Source organism: Musca autumnalis, unplaced genomic scaffold (genome assembly GCF_047663935.1).
Source record: "Musca autumnalis isolate F117 unplaced genomic scaffold, ASM4766393v1 scaffold_4, whole genome shotgun sequence".
Taxonomy (NCBI): domain Eukaryota; kingdom Metazoa; phylum Arthropoda; class Insecta; order Diptera; family Muscidae; genus Musca; species Musca autumnalis.
Window position 1 is genome coordinate 93,907,819 of NW_027411977.1, and position 21,510 is coordinate 93,929,328.

A 21,510-nucleotide genomic window follows, 5' to 3' on the forward strand; every position below is an offset into this window, starting at 1 on the left:
AGTGAATGGAGTGCCTTTTTCACGACTCCGTTGAAATGCCTCCGGATGTTGTTAAAATGTGACAAATGGATGTGATTCTTTGGATTGCATCCAAATGCGGTTAATATGTGAGGAATGGAGTGCCTTTTTCACGACACCGTTTGAACTGCATAAAAACATGCCGTGAAAGAAGTAGTCTACATTGCACTACTTCCAATTTATTTTGCTGGGAACTAAAGTATAGAGACGAGTATCACCCCTCGTTGAGGAAAAAAATTATAAAAAAAACACCGGCAAAGTAGACTACATATGGAAATAGATCTACTGATCTACGTGTCTTCAATATATAACGGCCTACTGCCTAATATATAATGGGTTTTGTTTACAGAACCAAATTTGCACCATTCCCAGTTTTTGCATTATTGCAAATTACATGGTGCCCTAACGTTTTAATTGTCCAATAGGATTTTTATACAAACATTGCAGAATGAGTCGCTTTGCCACCTTTTTTCAAAACGATTCCCCAGACAGGCAAAATCGAATTTTCAACGGTGGCAAAGTATCCTCCAGTAAGGTTTGTGACATTTTCTGAGTATTTCAGCCATGTAAAACTTCTCTACAAGTGGTGTCTTAGGACATGCCGTTCAGACTCGGAGATAAGCTGTTGGTCCCATATCATTGAGCGAATATGAATCGGGGTACACTCACTCATTGATATGAGAGAAGTCTCCTTTATCCCTTCTAGGATGTTTGTGAAACAATATTATTATTTAAGCTTGGTGTGATACGATACCAGAATGCACAAAGTTACTTCTTACAATAAGTTTATTTGTTCCATAAAGAATTTTTGATATGTGGAAAGCTATTTCCCAGGGGTCACATGATCGAAAGGTTTCTATTGTTGATGATTGCTGTTTCATCAGCATACAAAGCAGCAGAATGATTTTAAAGTAATTTGAAATGTGACGTGTATTTCGAATATAAAATCGGGGATAACACAGACCCTTGCGGTACACCTGCATTAATTGGTTTTTCATTTGATCGTTGATCGTCGATATGTACAGCAAAGCTTCGGTTCTGAAGAAAACTGTGTATAATCTTTTGAAAATAAACAGGGAACCGAACTTGTGAAGCTTAAAGATTAAACCGTTGTGCCATATTGAATCAAATGCCTTCTCAATGTCTAGGAAAACTATTCCTGTGCTTTTCCGTTCCCTTTTATATTTTGTAATGATGTTTACTATTCTTTTGACCTGATGAACTGGAACCGGAATCTTCTTATTTGTCCAATTAAAGACAGTGTTAGTGGAAAGAGTCGTTTCTGCCAGTAGCATTTCTCACACATCGGAATTAAGTTCTCTGCAGTTTGCATTATTGTTGTTAGTTCTTTTATTATTCCGTCTACATTGAGAGAGGTTACTACTGGATTTTCGAGGTGCTTTTGGATTATTTCACTTGATGTTACTCATCAATAGCATTACATTGGTACCCATTTTGTCTCGGCAGAATCGTCTTTATGGACGCAAGACTAAAATAACCGTCCTGACTGAGGCGTCCTTACCAAAATGGCCAAATATCTCGAAAACTTGCTGAGCTTTTCCACTATTTTATGGTATCAGTCGATGGTGCTTTTGGATTGTGTTGTTGACATATCGATGTATGGAGTCCCAGTACAGGTTATTGAAACGTGATCAGATTTTAAAATAGTCGAATGCGTTATAATTTCTGAGAATTAGAGTACAGAATTCTTGAGCATAATAACAACAACGGATGGCAACCGTGGTGACTGACGCTGCGTGTGTCGAGTGAAACCATTCGGATAATGAATATAAAAATTAGCACCAATTGATGATCGAATAAACGTCTTCCAGCAGTGTTATTTTGATTTCAATGAGTTGGCATAATATGACGAGTATTTAGATCTCCAAGAAGAAGTCATTTGAACCGCTTGTTAAATTGTTTATATCATTAATAAAATGTGCTGAGTATTTTGGACAGTAGGCTGAAGTGAGTCTGACTGGTCGTTTGTTTATGTTTACAGTGATAGAAAGATTGGGATTTTAGGCAATTTTTGATGAGGAATGGTGTTGTTTACAGCTATTAGCATGCCTCCACCACGTCGTAGTCTGTCTTCTCTATAAATTGTGTAATTTCGAAGTATAATTTTGTGGGTTGCTTTTAGAAAAGTCTCATTGAACAGCAATATAGTGAGTTGTCTTTCATTTATTACATAATCCAACTGTAAAATAGAAACGGGATTTGTTATGCCTTGTGCATTAAAATGCATAACATTAATATCGTGTTGAGGTTCTTGGTACATGACATATTTAAGCATCATTCCAAGCTTTTAACAAGTTGTTTCTGTACTTTAAAGTTGGATGGGATAACAACAACAATATTGACTGATCATTGAGAATGGGGAGTGCAAAACAAAAGCAACAACGGGATATTAACAATTTTAGTCTTATCGGTATTAATTATCTGACTTAAATTTGTTGTATTGTAGTGTCATTTTTGAAAAAAAAATGCCATTTGTTATCCTAACAGGGTGCATCTCCTACCAATTTGCCCATGTTCTCAAATCAAAAATTTTCATTATATAAAAATTAAAATGATTAGGTATTCATTCGGAAAGTGGAATAATAAAAAAGTTAAACAACCGAATATTGGTAAACACAATTCATCCAGGTGTAAACCCCTTGAGGCACATTAAAAACGTTGGGGAAACTTTAAAAATAATGCGAATAGGAACTTCCAAGAACTAGTTGGGGCTCATATTTCCGATATACACTCTAGATTCGTTCGCAGAAAAAGTTTGGAAAACAATTTGAAAAGTTATACAGCACCCAACTCAAACAACTCACCGGTAAAGAAGCCATTGTTTCAACCAACAACAATATTTTTGTTATGAAATCTTATTTTTAATATAATTTATTAAAAATAAAACAAACAAAAAATCATATTGGGTCGTTGATGCTACTCATCAATAGAATTACGCTTGTACCCATTTTGTCTCAAATATCTCGAAAATTAGCTGAGAATTTCCACTGTTTTATGCTTTCGGTCAATGCTACACATCAATAGCATTCCATTGGTACCCATCTTGACCCGGCAGAATTGTCCTTGTGGACACAGAACTTAAAATAACCGTCCTGACTGAGGGGTACCTTCAAAAATAGTCGGATATCTCGAAATCTAGCTGAACTTTTCCACTGTTTTATTTTAGTTGAAGCTACTCATCAATAGCATTACATTGGTACCCATTTTGTCGCGGCACAATTGTCATTATGGACGCAAAACTAATATAACCGTCCTGACTGAGGGGTCCTTATCAAAATGGCCAAATTTTTCGAAAATTATCTGACCTTCCATTGGTACCCATCTTGACCCAGCAGAATTGTCCTTGTGGACGTAGGTCTTAAAATAACTGTCCTGACTGAGGGGTACCTCACAAAATCGCAAATATCTCGGAAACTAGCTGAACATTTCAACTGTTTTATTATTTCAGTCGATGATGTTCTCCAGTAGCATTCCATTGGTACCCATCTTGACCCGGCAGAATTGTCGTTGTGGACGCAACCTTAAAATAACTGTCCTGATTGAGGGGCACCTCACAAAATCGCAAATATCTCGGAAACTAGCTGAACATTTCAACTGTTTTATTATTTCAGTCGATGATGTTCTCCAGTAGCATTCCATTGGTACCAATCTTGACCCGGCAGAATTGTCCTTGTGGACGCAGGACTTAAAATAACCGTCCCCACTAGCTGAAACTAGCTGAACTTTTCCACTATTTTTTTTTTTTTTTTTTGTTTCAGTCGATGCTACTCATCACTATCACTCCATCGGTATCCATTTTGTCCTGGCAGAATTGTCTTTGTGGACATAGGACTCAAAGGACCTACCACTACACTTCAGGTACTACATACAAGATGTAAATAACCATAGAGACGGCCTTACTTGGTAAACAATATAAATTAGTGAAAAGTGTCCTTTTAGATACTTTTTAGGCTGAATTGAGTAAATAAATAAATTTCAAAATCAATTATGCAATTCCTCTGTTAATGCGCTGTTAACGCTTTGCTAACTAACATGTTAACAGAGTGGTTTATGTCTTGGGACTTACATTTAATAGTTATCGTAACACACCTTGGACCGATTTGAATAATTCTTTTTGTGAAATGTTCGCCATAACCCGACATAGGTTTTTATACAATGAACATTTGACCACGCCCTCTTTTTTCAATTTTTATCTTTTCTACAAAAACTACTGAGCCTATTTTCTAAAATTGGAATGTACAGGGATGGTCTCCGGTTAAAATGAGCTACAAATTGTGTTGAACTTCGAATGGAGCGGTATCATTCGTTGGTAACGGCATCAGTTAAGAACAGCTGGATCAATTGGATAATTCTTTTTGTGAAATGTTCACCATAACCCGACTCTTTTATCTTTTCTACAAAAACTACTGAACCGATTTTTCTGAAATTATCGGAAATGACCCCGGTTAAAATGCGCTAAAAATTTTGTTAAATTTCGGAGGGGCGGGATACTTCCCTTATTCCCTATTTCTTTAAAATGCTATATATTTATAAATAAAAATCAAATGTCGTTCGTTGGTAATGGCATCTGTTGAGAACTGCTGGACCGATTTGGATAATTATTTTTGTGAAATGTTCGCCATAACCCGACTTAGGTCTTTGTTCAAAGAAAATTTGTTACGCCCACTTTACGCCCATATTTTAATTTCCAATTTTAATCTCTTCTACAAAAGACTACTGAACCGATTTTCCTGAAATTTTCAGGGAATGTACAGGAATGACCCCCGGTGAAAATAGGATGCATATTTTTTTTTAATTTCGAAGGGGGCGGGGTACTTTCCTTTGCCATATTTAACCCTTTCGGTGATTCTATGCCATATGGCATAACCAGTTTTTGAAGCCCGTTTTAAGGCAAAATACTTATGGGCACTCTTTTTTTAATAATTTTGTATTTTTCCCTTAAGTGTTATCTAAAAATAATTCGACAAAAATTTTTGATTGGTGGACCCTATACATTGTTATGTCTCAAAGAGCAAGCGCTCCTCGTTCGATTTAAAATTTGCATGAAAATACCATCTTATAATTTTATATATTTTATTAACAAAAATATTTTTTTGTTAACTTTTTGTATTTAATCTAGTAGATAATCATTGCCTTAATAATAAAAACGAAAAAAAGATCCGAAATATAGTTCAATGGAGCTGCCAGATTTTTTATATTTCATACTATGCATAGATTTTTCCCAACGGAAAAGTTTCACTTTGTTTGACTCCCAGATCTTCTATTGTAAAACCCCTAGATCTTCTATAAGAAGACCTCCAGATCTTGTATAAATAGACCTCCAGGTCTTCTATAAGAAGACCTCCAGATCTTCTATAAGTAGACCTCCAGGTCTTCTATACGAAGACTTCCAGGTCTTCTATAAGGAAACCTCCAGATCCACCATAGGAAAACCTCCAGATGAATTATAACAATTCTTGCAGATTTTCTAAAATAACTCCTCCAGATATTATATAAGATGGCCCCCACGTCTTCTACAAGCTGACCTCCAGCCCTTCTATAGGATGAAATTCAGGTGTTCTATAAGAAGTCCTTCAGATCTGCTATATAAAGACATTCAGGTCTTCTATAAGAAGTCCTCCAGTTTTTCTATAAGAAGGCCTCAAATCTTCCATAAGAAGACCCTAGGTTTTCTATAAGAAGACCTAGGTCTTCTATAAGAGGCTTTAAATGTTCTAAAAGAAGACTTCCAGATATTCTATAAGAAGACCTTCTATGTGAAGACCCCCAAATCTTCTAATAGTAGACCTCCAGATATTCTATGAAAAACATTCATGTCTTCTATAAGTAGACCTCCTGGTCTTCAATGAGAAGATCTTATGCTTTTCTATAAGAAGGGCCCCTGCTCTTCTATGAGAAGACCATCTGGTTTTTTATAAGAAGGTCTCCTGCTCTTCTATGAGAAGACGCCCTGCTCTTCTATGAGCAGACCTCCTGCTCTTATATAAGAAGACCTCCTTCTCTTCTATAAGAATACCTCCTGCCCTTCTATATACAAACGTCCTGCTCTTCTATGAGCAGACCTCCTGCTCTTGTATAAGAAGACCTCCTTCTCTTCTATAAGAATACCTCCCACCTTCTATATGCAAACGTCCTGCTCTTCTATGAAAAGACGTCCTGCTCTTCTATGAGCAGACCTCCTGTCTTATGTAAAAAGACCTCCTTCTCTTCTATAAGAATACCTCCTGCCCTTCTTTATGCAAACGTCCTTCTCTTCTACGAGAAGACGCTCTGCTCTTCTATGAGCAGACCTCCTGCTCTTGTATAAGAAGTCCTCCTTCTCTTCTTCCTGCCCTTCTATATGCAAACGTCCTGCTCTTATATGAAAAGACGCCCTGCTCTTCTATCAGAAGACGTCCTGCCCTTCTATATGCAAACGTCCTGCTCTTCAAGAAGAGGACCTCCTGCTCTTCAAGGAGAGGACCTCCTGCTCTTCTATAAGAAGACCTCTTGCTCTACTATAAGAAGATCTCCTGCTCTTCTAAAGAAGACCTCCTGCCCTTCTATATGCAAACGTCCTGCTCTTCTATGTGAAAACATCCTGTCCTTCTATGAGACGACCTTTTGCTCTTCCAGGAGAAGACATCCTGCCCTTCTATGAGAGGACCTTCTGCTCTTTTATGAGAAGACGTCCTGCTCTTCTATAAGAAGACCTCTTCCTCTTCTATAAGGCCTCCTGGTCTTCTATAAGATGAAATTTAATTAAAAACTTGAATATTTTAGTTTTGATTTTTTCCTTTAAATACATTCTATGCCATATGGCATAGTGTCCAAAAACCACTTTTCCAAACAAAATGTTAAAAAATTAGTTTTGATTATTCATATAGTGGGCTTAAGTATATATAAAATTGGAAAAATATATTTTTCTGATCAAAAGCACCGAAAGGGTTAAAAAACGCCATAACCCTAGGAATAAAAATCAAAAGCCGTCAAAGAACATTTTTTCACGTCCACTTGTTTTAATTTTCAATTTTTTCTGCAAAAACTACAGAACCGATTTTCCTGAAATTTTCAGGGAATGTACAGGGATGGTCCCGAAAACGAAACAATAACATATGTTATTAAAATCGAGAGGGGCGGGGTACCTCACCTATGCGATATTTTATATTTGCTAAAATTACGCATGTATCGGTTTAAAAATTTAAAATAAATAAAAATTTAAATCTAGGAACTTCTTTGGGGTCTAAAGAACCGACCACGCCTGTTTTTTAAATGTGTTATATTTCCAATACTACTGAACCAATTTCCAATTTGCAGTAAAAGATCAATGTTTGCCTTTGTTATGTAAGGGTAGTGGGGTTGTGTGTATCCTAGGCACATATTTGGAGCCAAAATACCGGACCACGCCCACTTTTTTAAATATACTATATCTTAAAAGCTGATGACCACGCTCACCCTTTTCAATACATTACTTTTCCAAAACTTCTGAATCTAATTTCATGCAATATTGAGAAAATGTTTTGGATAAGGACAGGGGCATGGACTATAATAAATCCTAAATCAGCAGACAAAATCTGTTGATAAATTTAAAATCCTCTTCGGTTTGACAATGGGCCGAAGAAGTGAGGTAGAAAATAAATATTTTTGAATTGTCAAGCATAAAGTCGATTAAAAGTTGTCATTTAAACTCATTACGACGGGCCGGCAACGCGGACCGGATTCTGCTAGTTAGAAATATTTTTTTTTTTATGAGTTGTCTCCTTTACATCGTATCGAGTTTCGAGGATTTTATTCTTAATTTTTTGGTTGTAACTTGGCATTTGGAGTTCCCAATGGTACATAAACTTCCACAAAAAAATTGTGGACATGGGGCGGTACCATCTGATTTCAGGTATAGGGTTTTCAATGGAATCTCTTAAATAAAATTCTTGCCGTTTAATTTTGCCACAATTTTTAATTTAAATGCAAGCGTTTTATTTGAGACATTCCATCATGAAGAAGAATGTACTTCTTCAGGCTAAGCGACAACTTATTTTCTAGTTTTAAGTGCATTTATAAATAAAACGCTGAAACTTAATTTTTTTAAATTATTTTTATTTTTAACTTTTTAGTGAATAATTTTTTTTTGACCACTGAGAAGTCCATAACCAGATTACAGTCAATTTAGATCGAAAATGTAGATAAAAACTTTAAATTCCCTGAAATCGAGTGGTGTCCACAATTGTTGGTGGGGGAGTTTCTGTATAATTGGGAACTCTGAATGCCAAGTTACAGCAAATACGGACAAAAAATTAAGACAAGATCATCAAAACAACTGAAATCGGGTGGTACCGCTATATGGGGCTATAGGAAAAAATGGACCCATATTGGTTTTGGTTTCAAATTCAGGTATTGTCATCCAAATCTGAAAAGTGTGCAAAGTTTCAGTTCTATTGGTCAACTGCAACTGTGTTAAAAATGAGTTACTAGATTAGAACTAAATCGGGTGTTACCGCTATATGGGGGCTATAGGAAAAAATGGACCCATATTGATTTGGTTTCAAATTCATGTATTGTCATCCAAATCTGAAAAGTGTGCAAAGTTTCAGTTCGATTGGTCTACTGCAACTTTGTTAAAAATGAAAACGGACACCAAAGCAAGTTAAATAAAACACTGTAAAAATAAAAAAATAATTAAAAAAATTAAGTTAGCGTGTTTTATTTATAAATACACTAAAAATTAGCAAATAATTTTTCGCATAGCCTCAATAAGTATATTGTTCTTCATGATGGAATGTTTGAGATATTCACACTTCAACCACTATAACATATCCATTTATTAATCGTTTTGGAAAATAATAGCTTATTTGAAATAAATTATTCACCTTTTTAAAAGGAAAAAGGAACAATGAAATACGTTGTGAAAAAATAATTTATACCCGTTTAAATTTTTCACTACTTTTACCGTTATAAACCAATAAAACTGAGTGGCCGAAACGAACCAAAATATTTTTTCGTTGTCCGCAACACGATAGAATTGTTGCATCAGAACGCTTGCATATTTATCTTGTCAACTGTTGTAGCACAGAGTCATTTATCGATATTTTCCGAAAAACTGTCTCAAAGTCAAACCGGCCTGAAAGAGCGTTCCAATGCCTTTGCGATGTAATAGAGAGTTATTAATTATTGTCTTGGCTACAACTTTTGTCTTGGTGTTAGATCGAAAATCTTAATGGTTTGGCTGTTATATGCTAAAATATCCAAAAACGTGAATAAAAACTTCATGTCAAAATCGGGAGGCTCGATTTTTGCCGTATACATATGCGAATCAGAAACGCGACGCGCCCATTAAGGTTCCACCCACCCCCTCCCTCCCATACAAATCGCCCCGGACTAATGTGTATCATTGTAAAACCGGCAGTTAACTTTCATTTGAAAATTAGAAGTTTAAGTGGCCGGCATTCGGCCGGGAATTTAAGACCTTACAACACGGGGTTTAATAGTTTAAAGTTCGTTTCTTGGGTTGCCGTCCTTCTGCCGGAATTTTAAGGGAAATTTTTTCCAACACCCGTAGTTGCAATCAAGACCTCCAGGGCTTTACAATGATACCCATATTGCGGCTTGGTCGGCTGTAAAAATATGAGAACTACCATTGGTATTTACAGAACTTTAAAGATCCATATCTCGGGAAGTATGTACTTATGGAAGACAACATTAATATCGTTAGGGTCGTTCTATAATTTGTTAAAGAATACTAATATCACTCTAAATATGAAACAAGTAATAATAGGTACCACAACCTTTGATAAATATTTCCAGGAGATATGAGGGGGGCGTAACAACTAGGTGAAATTTCGCAAAATGTGTATTTGGACACTTAACTAGGAACAGTGATGCAACCGATAGTTTCCAAGTAACTAGAGTATCTGAACTCTGGCACTACAATTCTTTCCATATGATTTGTACAGGTTCATTTGATTGTCTAGCTCGCACACTGGCAGCATATGTACTACTATGTCTTTTTTAAAGAAATAAGAAGGACGAAACTCGTAAACAAAAGATAGATAACAAAATAGCCGACAAACACGAACAAGAAATGTAAGGATAGGAATAAAATTAAATGAAAAGTGACACATGTTTTTCTTTTCGTTTTTTCCTTTGCATATGTTTTGTAAAGAAAATATAGCGACATTACACAATAATTGCAATACGGAAAAGAAATAAAAACTAATTTTACTCGCTGTAAATATTTCATACATATATAGGTACATACAACACATAAATTGAGAAATTGAATAAAAAGGGATTGTTTTATACGATTTTTTACGAACCCAGAAAATAATCCATTGTGTTATAAAGATGTTATTGCAGAATTAAATAGAGATTTATATTTAATTTTGTTGTTCGGTTAGTTGCTTCTTTTTTGATTAGCACACTCTTTTCTTTGAAATAAAGAGTGTGGTGTGTTCATAGAAAAACAACAGCAATGTTGGTTGGTTGTATGTTGATAGTTGAGGCGACGACGATGATGATATTTTCGTAGCTTTTTAGGTGGAGCTTTGCTTATTTTCACTTTATTTTAGATCTATTTCTTTGCTGTGTTGCACCCTGCACCTTTACTCCACCACACCACGGCGGTTTGCTGGCTGGCTTGTGTTATGTGGCAAAATAGCAAAAATGGTTAAGAAAATGCCAGTGCCTGTGAGTCCGTCCGGCTAGCTGGCGACTGCTGTTTAGCTGATGTTTCGATTTTGCTTGGCGAACGATGACAACAAGGGTGTACGTACGATCGACGTACGTACCCTCAAAGAAAAAAACTTGGCGTTTTTGCGAGTCCTTTCTTCTTTGTATTTATTGTATGTGTTGTTGTTGGAGAAACGAACTAATTACTCAACAAGGAAAAGAAATCATTTTGTTAATTTTTAATTTACCACGAATTTGGAACTTCTTTCCAAACGTATGCGGATTAAATTTTCATCCAATTAATCGGTCGAATTACTTTTTTATTTTATTTCCATTTTTCCGCTGGCCTTATACATTTTTATTCATTCAATATTGTGCACTGTATTCTTTTTTCGTATGCTTTTAGCTGGCTTTTGCCTCTTCTTTCACTTCTTTCGATTTTCGTAAATGTCAAATCCGAAACACACTCTTCACTTTGCTCTTATCTATTTTTCGTTCTCTTTCTCTTCCTTTTTTCTTGCGTGTGCTTCCCCAATGACTTTTGTAATTTTACCAATGATTTTTTCCGATTTAATTGTGGCGATTTAAAAAATAAGTTATTTAATTTGTTTTATTTGACTTTTTGTCGGTTTCACTTTCTTCTCGCACGATACACAACATCACACACGACAATATGTATCCGTATCAGGGTTTTAATTTTGTTTCCCCTTCTTGTTTTTCTTCTTGTTGTTGTTGGCTTGTGGAATAACTTTTTTCTAATTTGCAAATTCACCACCACCTTTTTCACAAATATTTTTTCATTCCTCACAAATCACACTGCCTTGTGGTTTTGATTGGGGCTAAAATGTTTAAACAATGTTTGCAAGTCGTATTATTTCAATCTGTATAATGAAATCTTCTATCCATTTTTATCAGTACATAAAATTTTAGTATTTCTCCGCAGTAAATATTCCGAAAAATTAATTTTTCTTTAACTATTAAGACCATTGAAGTAAGATTCCGTCGTGTCACTTTAACTTTCGCCTCAATTGTCAATTGTTCTCGTTCGTACCGTTCGTGTTAGTGATGTCAACACCAGCGTAAAAATAATTAGGCGGATATATTTTGATATTGGCGTTAATTTTTTCTGCGATTATTATTATTGAAAAAATTTCATGAAATTATGCGTAACTAGAACGAGTTCCACAGCCCCGGTCCACACGAGAGTGTTTTTTGGGAAATAATTTCATAAAATTAGGCATTCCTAGATTGATTTCCCCACTACAGCAATTTCATAAAATTGCTTTAATATGGAACTCGATCTAAGAACGCATAATTTCATGAAATGTTATCAATGAAATCTCTCTAGTGTGGACCGAGACATAGTAGAGTAATATCATTAAGGGGTAGTTTACACTATATGTAAATGTCACATGACATGAAATTTTCCATCATTATATAGTCGCTAATATGTGCATTATTGGGGATTTTCCTTACGCCATTTACTTTGTGCGTCCACACCAGCAAAAATGTAATAAAATTACGTCTCCACATTGCCTGCGTGGGTAGATATGGAATGTTTTTATTTCGTGTCATATGACATTTACATATAGTGTAAACTACCCCTAAAATCGCTTTGGTGTTGACCGGACATATTTGGTAGCTATGCCCCTGTCAACACTAGAGTGATTTCATTGAAAAAATTTCATGAAATTAGGCGTTCTTAGTCCCGGTCCACACTAGAGTAGTTTCATTAGAAATTAATGAAATAATGCGTTTCTAGATCGATTTTATAGTAGAGTAAAATCATGATATTGCTGTAGTGAGGAATTCGATCTAAGAACGCCTAATTTTATGAAATTCTCTTAAGTGTAAACGGGGACTTAGCATGGTTTAATAAGAAAGGTTAGCCAAAGCTTTGTGTCAATTTAAATTTTTTCATTCGAGTATGCCTAAAACTTCAAAACAATATAAACAAACTGTATATGTGTGTGTGGTGTTTGAATAATATGCCAAACAATTTTAAAAACAATCGAATTCAATGATTTTTAAAATTGTTTTTAGACCATTTGTATGGAAGAAATTGGTAAGATTTACATTGAAACAATCAGTTTATCATATTCACAACTCGATTATGTGGAGAAAACTTAACTCTTCATTCATTCTTAGCGTTTTTTATAAAATGCTCAAAAAATACATTGTAAACAAACCCACTTGTTGCTTTTATTTTGAAGTTTTAAGAATTCAAGAAAAACAAGGGTTCTATAGATTTTTTTCATTTAAATCTACCTCTTTACTTATACCATGGGACTTAGCAATCTGCCACGCAGCGAAGTAAATTTCATGAAATCATGCACTCTTAGTCTTATGCCACACCCTGAAACTTGCACTAAAAACTTTCCCATTTTATAGGGGTGCTTAGATCAAGTTACCCACTACAGCAATTAAATAAAATTGGCGAACAATGCCAAACTTTCTCCACTAATAAATTAGTTTTGAAATATTTAAACAACAACAATGGGATTATGTCAGAATATTTTGAAAAAAACAAAACAATGGTTGATTTCTTCCATCGAAAATAACTAGTGAAGAAGAAAGTAATTTGTGATTAATGAATTGACAAAAATAGCAGGATTAAGTTAGAGCCTTTCGCTTTTCATCTTCTATTTTTCAGCTTCTATCGCACTTGCTTAGTCCCGGTCCACACTAGAGTGATTTCATTGAAAAAATTGCATGAAATTATGCGTCTCTAGATCGACTTCCATAGTGAGTATAATCATAAAATTGCTGTAGTGGGGAATTCGATTTAAGAACGCCTAATTTCATGAAATTTTTTATTGAAATTCACGCAAGTGTGGACCGGGACTTATAAATTCACATGTAGTAGATCGAGTTGCACTTTTTCATTTATGAACGCCTTTTTCTATATTAAAGGTAAAAGAAACTGTTTGTTGACATCACTTCTCCAAAAAATCTAAAGAAACAATATGGAATGGAACGAATTATTTAATCGTTTCAATTCCCTTCAGTTCTGTTGCAGGTTTTATGAAGAGTTGCATTCAAGGTGTAAAAAACTACAAGGTATGCCGGTATGCAATCCATGATGAAATTATAAGGTGGCGTAAAACGACCAGCTCAAGATCTATTTAACAGGTCACGTAACTAGCACAACAACAACTCATTTTTGGCGGAAAATTCTTCAATATGTCAAAATGTTTGTTTACGTTTTCATACAATTTATTCACAATAACAAAAAATGTGACAGATTGAAACCAATCAGCTGGACGTTTTACGCCACCTTATTATTTCATCATGGACCAGCTGAATGGTTTCAATCTGTCCAATTTTTGTTATTGTGAATAAATTGTATGGAAACGTAAACAAACATTTTGACATATTGAAGAATTTTCGGCCAAAATAGAGTTGGTGTTGTTTAAACTATCTATCAATGTCATATGTGCTGAAATTTTCCATCGTTATACAGTCGCTAATGTGTGCAATATTGGGGATTTTTATTACGCCATTTACTTTTTGCGTCCACACCAGCAAAATTGCAGTGAAATTACGTCTCCACATTGCCTGCGTGGGTACATATGGAATGTTTTTATTTGGAGTCATATGACATTGATAGCTAGTGTAAAGAACCTCTTACGTGACCTGGGGCTCAATTCTGTTTCTATGAAAATGTGAAATGAAAACTTTTTTAAAGGAGAAAACTGTCAAATGAAAAAAATTATAAAGGAAATATTTTTCATTTCAAATTTTCATAGAACAGGAATCCAGCCCCTGTAGTGGGTTTCTCTAACGCATTTTTGGTTATCGACAAAAATCGTTAAAATTAAAATGCTTATGCGCTCGGCACATACGGTCCGTTTAGTGACACGTTGGGACACGCGTTGTCCCAAAACAGTTAAATTATGTTTAACTTTAATGCGCCAGCCATGTTGTTGTTTTTCAAAAAACTTGGCATCACTTACACATTTTTCATGTGGTTGTTGTAGCGCGACGCAGAACGCACCGTATGTGCCGAGCGCTTTATAATTTCGGTAATTAACGATATTATTCGGTAAGTTGGCGACCAATAAAAAGTAGTCGGAAAGTCCTACCGATAGCAACAGTGATGTCAACTTTTATTTGAACTTTTCATTCATAATTTTGCGTTTTAATTTGACCGATTTTTGTCGGTAACCAAAAAATGCACTAGAGAATCCCACTACTGGTAAATAGATATTGCCACAATCGACTAATTTTTTTTTGTTTTGTTTTATAATGCCCCATCTTTCAAACTTAAACTTGATTTACCCTGCGCTTACACTTGACAGGACAGTTGAGTTCATGTATTGATTGTCAAACCTAAAACTTGTTTGAAATCTTACGGATTTTCTCAAGTTCACCACAATATGCACTCACAAAAAATTGAATTGAAAGGCGGAAAATTACCCCTTTCCGATAGAGTGAGACATTTTCTTAAAATCAAGTATCAGTGGCAGAGAAACGTGAAAAAAATTTTTCATATTCCATCCTCTACAATCAAATACAACTTCTAAAAACTATTATAAAGGAGCTTATCAATATGGAAACAACAGAAATCTTCAACAGTAGTGCTTGGTTTACATTCTGCATCGTTTCGTGACTTCGGAGGCGTTTCGCGAGAAATCAGGCCAAATTTACCATGATTTCGCATACAAAAATTAAATCAACTCATTTTGTGATTTCAGCGAAATCAACATCGAAATCACAGTACTCATGGTATACAAGCCAGTTTTTGCCTAAAAAAGTATGAAACGTTGCAACACTTTTCACTTATCACAATAAAAAAGGTAGATGGCGAATTTCTGCAACAAAAAAATTTAATATCAAAATTTCGAGAACATGATGAAATGAAATATACACCCTTATTACGGTAGTCATAGTCGTAAGTTACATTTTTTATGTGATGAAAAATGATATACAAGAAAATTTTTTAATTTTGTATGAGAAAGAAGTTGTTGTCGTAAATGTTACGTGGCACCAAAAATATCCCTACGACAACGACCACAAAAACATCTACGCCGAACACTTATTTTGATCTTAAAAACTGTAGGGTTAGTTGTTCTTCTGAATTAATAGTTTAAAAATGATCTACTAATAATTCTATTAATTTTTGTTACCAAAAGAATTCCTTAAAAATTTAAATTTTTGCTTTTTTGTACAAATACATACATAATACCAATTAGACGTTACGATACGCCAGTTTGCAATTTTGGATACGACAACGCCAACCGTAATAAGGGTGATTTAGAAGTTTAAACAACACAAAGCAAATGACGACACGGAAGTCTGCCATATACTTGGTATACTTTCAGAAGTTTTGCTAAGGTTACATTTACGAAATCCACTCGATTTCATCTTTCAAATCCATAGCTCAAACGTCAAATGAAATCTCATCTGAAATCCATTGGATTTCATTTGACGTTTAACCTATGGATTTGACATATGAAATCGAGTGGATTTCGTAAATGTAAACATAGCATTTGAGTTCCGTTAAAATAGTCCTTAAAGCGGCGAATGTCATATTCAGCAAACATGTTTATTTATTTTTTATTTATTTATTTATACGTTGCGATAGAAGCCTATTGGCCAATTGGCATCGCAACACAGCATGAAACTACAACATTATTTCATATTACAAAATGACTTATAGATAAGAGATAAGAAAATATAGATATATATTACACAATGTAAGTTAAAATTATTAAAGCAAAAATTGCAAAAAAAGGCTCCCCAGCCTTATAAAAGAATCAAAAGTGGAACTGAGAGAAAAAAAAATTCTTCTTCTTTTATTTGCCCATCCGTTGTTCGGATATAAGCGATCATACATTAAATCGTTTTACAATAATTATATTACATTTCAGAATATATAAATATTTTCTTATATATATTTTTGTTGTTTATATTGTCGGCAGTTCTCTATTTTTGGCCGCCCTAAACAAGTTCCTTTCGTCATCGTAGCCAGTCCAATCTTGAATATTTTTAAGCCAGGAGATTTCTCTTCTTCCTCTACTGGGTCTTCCTTCAATTTTCCCTTTGAGAATTGTTTGGATAAGTCGGTATTTATCATTTCTCATTATGTGGCCGAAATATGAGATTTTCCTATTTTTTATCGTTTTAATCAATTGTCGATCCACGTTCATTCTTCTTAAAACTTCATTGTTAGTTACTCGATCGGTCCAGGGTATTTTTAAGATTCTTCTATAGATCCATAGTTCAAATGCCTCTAGTTTTTTTTCATCTTTGGCTTTAATTGTCCATGTCTCGGCTGCATATAGTAGTACAGACCATACGTAACATTTCACAAATCTAACTTTTGTTTGAAGCCCGATATCATGACTTGTTAGTAATTTATTGTATTTATAAAATGCTCCTCTGGCCATCTCTATTCGACATCGAATTTCATGTGATATGTCCCATTTGTCATTTATCAATACTCCCAAATATTTGAAGGTAGTTACTTTTCCAATTTCTGTGTTATGGATTGTCAGCGATGTGTTATTATATGTGTTCTTTCTACTGATAATCATGTATTTTGTTTTTGTGATGTTAATTTTAAGCCCATATAATTCGCTTACCGTTGTAAGTTTGTCTATTGCTTTTTGTAGGCCATTTAGACTGCTTGCTAGAATTGTCGTATCGTCTGCATATCGTATGTTATTTATAAGAACACCATTTGTTCGTATTCCCATTTTCTCGTTTTGCAAGGCCTCCGTGAATATTTTTTGGGAGTAAATATTGAATAAAAGAGGCGATAATATACAGCCCTGCCTGACGCCCATTGATATTGCGATTTCGTCGGTGAGTTCGCCGTTAACATCAATGCATGCATTTTGGTTCCAGTATAGATTTTTTATACATTGAATTTCTTTCCCATCTATCCCAATTGATAGTAGTATATCGATTAACTTGTGGTGCTGGACAGTATCGAAAGCTTTCGCATAATCTATGAAACATATAAAAACGTCTTTTTGCACTTCACGACAGTTTTGGATCAGCGAATGTATGCTTAGTAGCGCTTCTCTGGTACCCATTCCTTCTTTGAAACCAAATTGTGACTTGCCCATATGAAGTTCGCATTTTGCATAAATTCTTCTATGGATAATTTTCAGGAAGATTTTTAGGGTGTGGTTCATTAAACTTATAAGCCTATATTCATCGCACTTCTTTGCATTCTTTTTCTTTGGTATGGTTATGAAAATCGATTTTAGCCAGTCTTGTGGATATTGACCACTGTCATATATGTGGTTAAAAAGTGTGACTAACATGTCTATGTTTTCTCCATCTATTAACTTTAAAATTTCTGAGGGAATTTCGTCGGGACCAACTGCTTTTCTATCTTTAAGTGAAGCAATTGCGTATTCGACCTCGTTCTTTTCTATATGAGTTCCGGTCAGAGCGGGTTGATTAAAATCATATGTTGACCTCTCGTCATCTGTAAACATCCTAGTGACGTAATCTTTCCAAATTCGTTTTCTGTCGGATATTTCAAATGCAGCTTCATTATTTTCATCTAATAATACTCCTGATGATGAATTCCTGTGTATTCCAGCAGCTTCTTTTAACTTTTTGTGTAAGTTAAAGTCATCGTGCATGTTTTGTAGCATTTCAATCTCTTGGCATTTCTGTTGTAAGATTGCATTTTTTGCTGTTCTGGTTGCATTGCGAATTTCCTTATTAATTTCCCAGTATCTTTCAAAATTAGTGTTTCGATATTTACTACGTTCTAAGCGAAGCTCCCTAATTTCGTCAGTAATCCATTCTTCTTGTTTTTGTTGGGGTTGATTTCCTAAATTATTTCTTGTAATTGAATTAATTTTGCATTTTATATTGTTCCAAATATTTTCAAGGTCGCCTCTATCGATGTTCTGCAGCGTGGAATTTACCCGCTCTTTTATATCTCTTTTTATTAAGGGGTCTTTAAGTTTTTCTACGTTAATTTTTGGCCTTCGATTTTTTCTCGTCTTTCGGACGGCAGAGATTTTAATTTTTAAATTGGCCAACAATAGGTTGTGGTCAGACGGAACGTCTGCTCCTGGGAACGTCGAGCATTTTGTTACAGTTGTGCAATATCGGCTGTTTATTATTATATAATCGATTTGATTCCGTATAATGTTGTCCTTATTGTCTCTTGGAGATTTCCAAGTATATAGCCTTCTTGGATGTAGGTGAAAAAGGGTATTTGTTACTGTCATTTTGTGTGCTTGGCAGAATTCCACTAGTCTGTCCCCTCTATCGTTTCTTGTTCCCAGTCCATATCTTCCTGTAATGCCACGTATTTCATCATTTCCGACTTTTGCATTGAAATCACCTTGTATTATGGTTATTTCGTGCGGTTTTGTCATTTTTAATAGCTGTTCTAGTTCTTGGTAGAATTGCTCAATTTCCTCCGAACTTGAATCACTTGTTGGGGCATAAACTTGTATAATATTTATATTAAGTGGGCTAGCATCAATTTTAACAAGCATAGCTCTGTCTGACATCGGAACATATCCAGCAACACATGCAGCTATACCGTCTTTCATAATTACTGCAACGCCTTTTCGGTGATGTCCATCTAAATTCCCTGAGTGGTATACTACATGAGTATTTTGTGACTTGAAATCTCCACATTCTTCCCACCATGTTTCACTTATTCCAAGTATATCTATATTGAGCCTTTTCATCTCACTTATGGTGTTATTAAGCTTTCCGATTTCAAAAAGACTCCTTACATTCCAGGTTCCGATTTTTAGGTTATGTTTGGTTTTACCTCCGGGGATTCTTAGCACCCTCGTTTGGCCGGAGACTGAGGGCCGTGTGTTATGTATTGTAGGCTTCATAATGTATGATTTTCAAGGAAGAGTACTTCAGTGGTTTCCCGTTGCCTTCTGAAGGGTTTATAGTTTTCCTTCTGTGTTCAGCCGCTCGATTCGGGTCAGACGCTGTTTACAGCCGCCCAATGTGGATACAGTCGCTGTTGTGTAAGTTTTTCGCTGTGCAGAAGCCGAAGTTGTGGATCCCACAGCGCCTTCTGTATTTCAAATGCAGCCATTCCAGCTGTCTCAGCCTCTGCCTGCCATTTGTACTAAGGGACCAGCTGCCGACCCTTAGGCTAGATTTTGGTCACCCCCGGGTATTTTATTTCCCCGATGTCCGCCATAGAAATGTATGATGAACGTTCCCCAATTCGCCAATGGGAGGGTCCCGATGGAGGATCTAGCAAACCCCGCACGGGAAAAAAAAAAAAAATTATTGCTGGTAATTCAACATGATCGAAAAAGCATGTGTTCAGAACAACATACTACTCAGTAAAATGCCATATATCAAGCCATCAGCCACTATTAATAGCAAAGGCTTCAAACTTGCGCTGAAATTCAAAACATGGGAAAGAGAAGTTACGTAGCTCATTGGGTAGGTGATTCCACAGCCGAGCAGCACGAACAACAAAAGAATTTTCTAACCAAGATGTGGAAAAAATGGGCAGAATTATCTGTACGAGTATATCTTGAAAACGAAAATCGTTCCCGAAGTAATACTGGCAGATCCAAGTATATCGATTTATAAAGAAAAGACACAACACGTTGTTGGATAAAAACTTTAAAAGGTACTCCTAAGAAATTGTGCGCATGAGCAGAAATGTGGTCCCTTCTGCGCAAACTGTAAACAAATCTGACAACCATATTAAAAAGCTTTTCTACTCTCTTCAACTGTTCATCAGTTGTACCTGATATAACCTCAATGCCATAAGAAATAATTGACATTAGCAGTGCGTGAGCCAGATTTCTTTTAACAAAGAGGGGCAGGTAGAACTCAGTGTTAAATAATTTACGAAGAACATTAATGATCTTAGGCAACAAAGCATCAATATGTGCAGAAAAATTAAGTTTAGAATCGATAATGACACCTAGACACTTCATCTTGTCCACGAAATGTATAGGGGAACCATCAATAAGTATATTTACGCTACCACCTAGACGACTAGTGGGACCAAATATCATCGACTTAGATTTAGAAACATTAATCACCAAATTGTTGCTATCTAACCAATGTGATATGTCGCATAATGTAGAATTAATATTAGACTGCAATTCGGCAGCAGTTTTGCCATTAAAAAATAGAGTCATCAGCATACAAAAACGGAGTACACCCACGTCTGTGTACACTGTTGGCAATATCATTGATGTATAAAATAAACAGAAGGGGACCCAGGATGGAACCCTGGGGAACACCACTGTATATATTACGAATATCGGAAACACTACCATTGAATGTAACGAATTGGGAGCGACCCAATAAAAAAAGATGAAGATGATTAATGCACAAGCAGATGAATCGAATAAATAATTGGATCGAAGTTTACTTATCAACTTCGAAATATCCACTCGATCAAATGCTTTGGATTAATCCAATGCAACGAGAACTCCATTTTCACCTCTTTCAACTGTCTCTCTAATGACATCAGTTTAATCAATCAGAAGCGAGGTAGTACTAAGCCCTCGTCTGAAACCATACTGGCATGATTTAAGAAGACGATAGTTATCAATAAAATGCTCAATTTGCTCCTTAATTAGATTTTAGATAAGGCTGGCAAGATACTAATAGGCCTCATGTTTTCAACACCATTTAACTCCCTATCTTTGGGTATTGGCACTACGCGTGTAATTTTCCATGCTTTTGCGAAGACTGAAGTTTTCAATATAGTATTGAAGAAATAAGTGATATGTATAGAAATATATGGAAAAATCAATTTAATAAATTTTATAGGTATGCCGTCTACACCCAAGGATTGAGACTTTATTCGCGACAAGGGTTGAAAAACATCCACCTCATAAACACAAT

The 21,510-nt window shown here is 35.3% G+C and overlaps 1 protein-coding gene across 2 annotated transcripts in view; it reads right to left on the minus strand.

The window, feature by feature from the left end:
* Larp4B (La-related protein 4B) overlaps window positions 1-11,741 on the minus strand; it is a 31,065-nt gene extending 19,324 nt beyond the window's left edge. The window contains exons 1-2 of one of the 2 annotated variants that reach the window (XM_073982074.1): window positions 10,997-11,741; window positions 10,329-10,879 (exon numbers count right to left, since the gene is read on the minus strand). In XM_073982074.1, the coding sequence (XP_073838175.1) occupies window positions 10,329-10,344 (16 nt within the window). In that variant the 5' untranslated portion in view covers window positions 10,345-10,879; window positions 10,997-11,741. Of the gene's footprint in view, window positions 1-10,328; window positions 10,880-10,928 lie in introns of both variants that reach the window. The other variant, XM_073982075.1, reaches the window with a different exon arrangement.
* Between the last annotated feature and the right edge of the window lie 9,769 nt (window positions 11,742-21,510).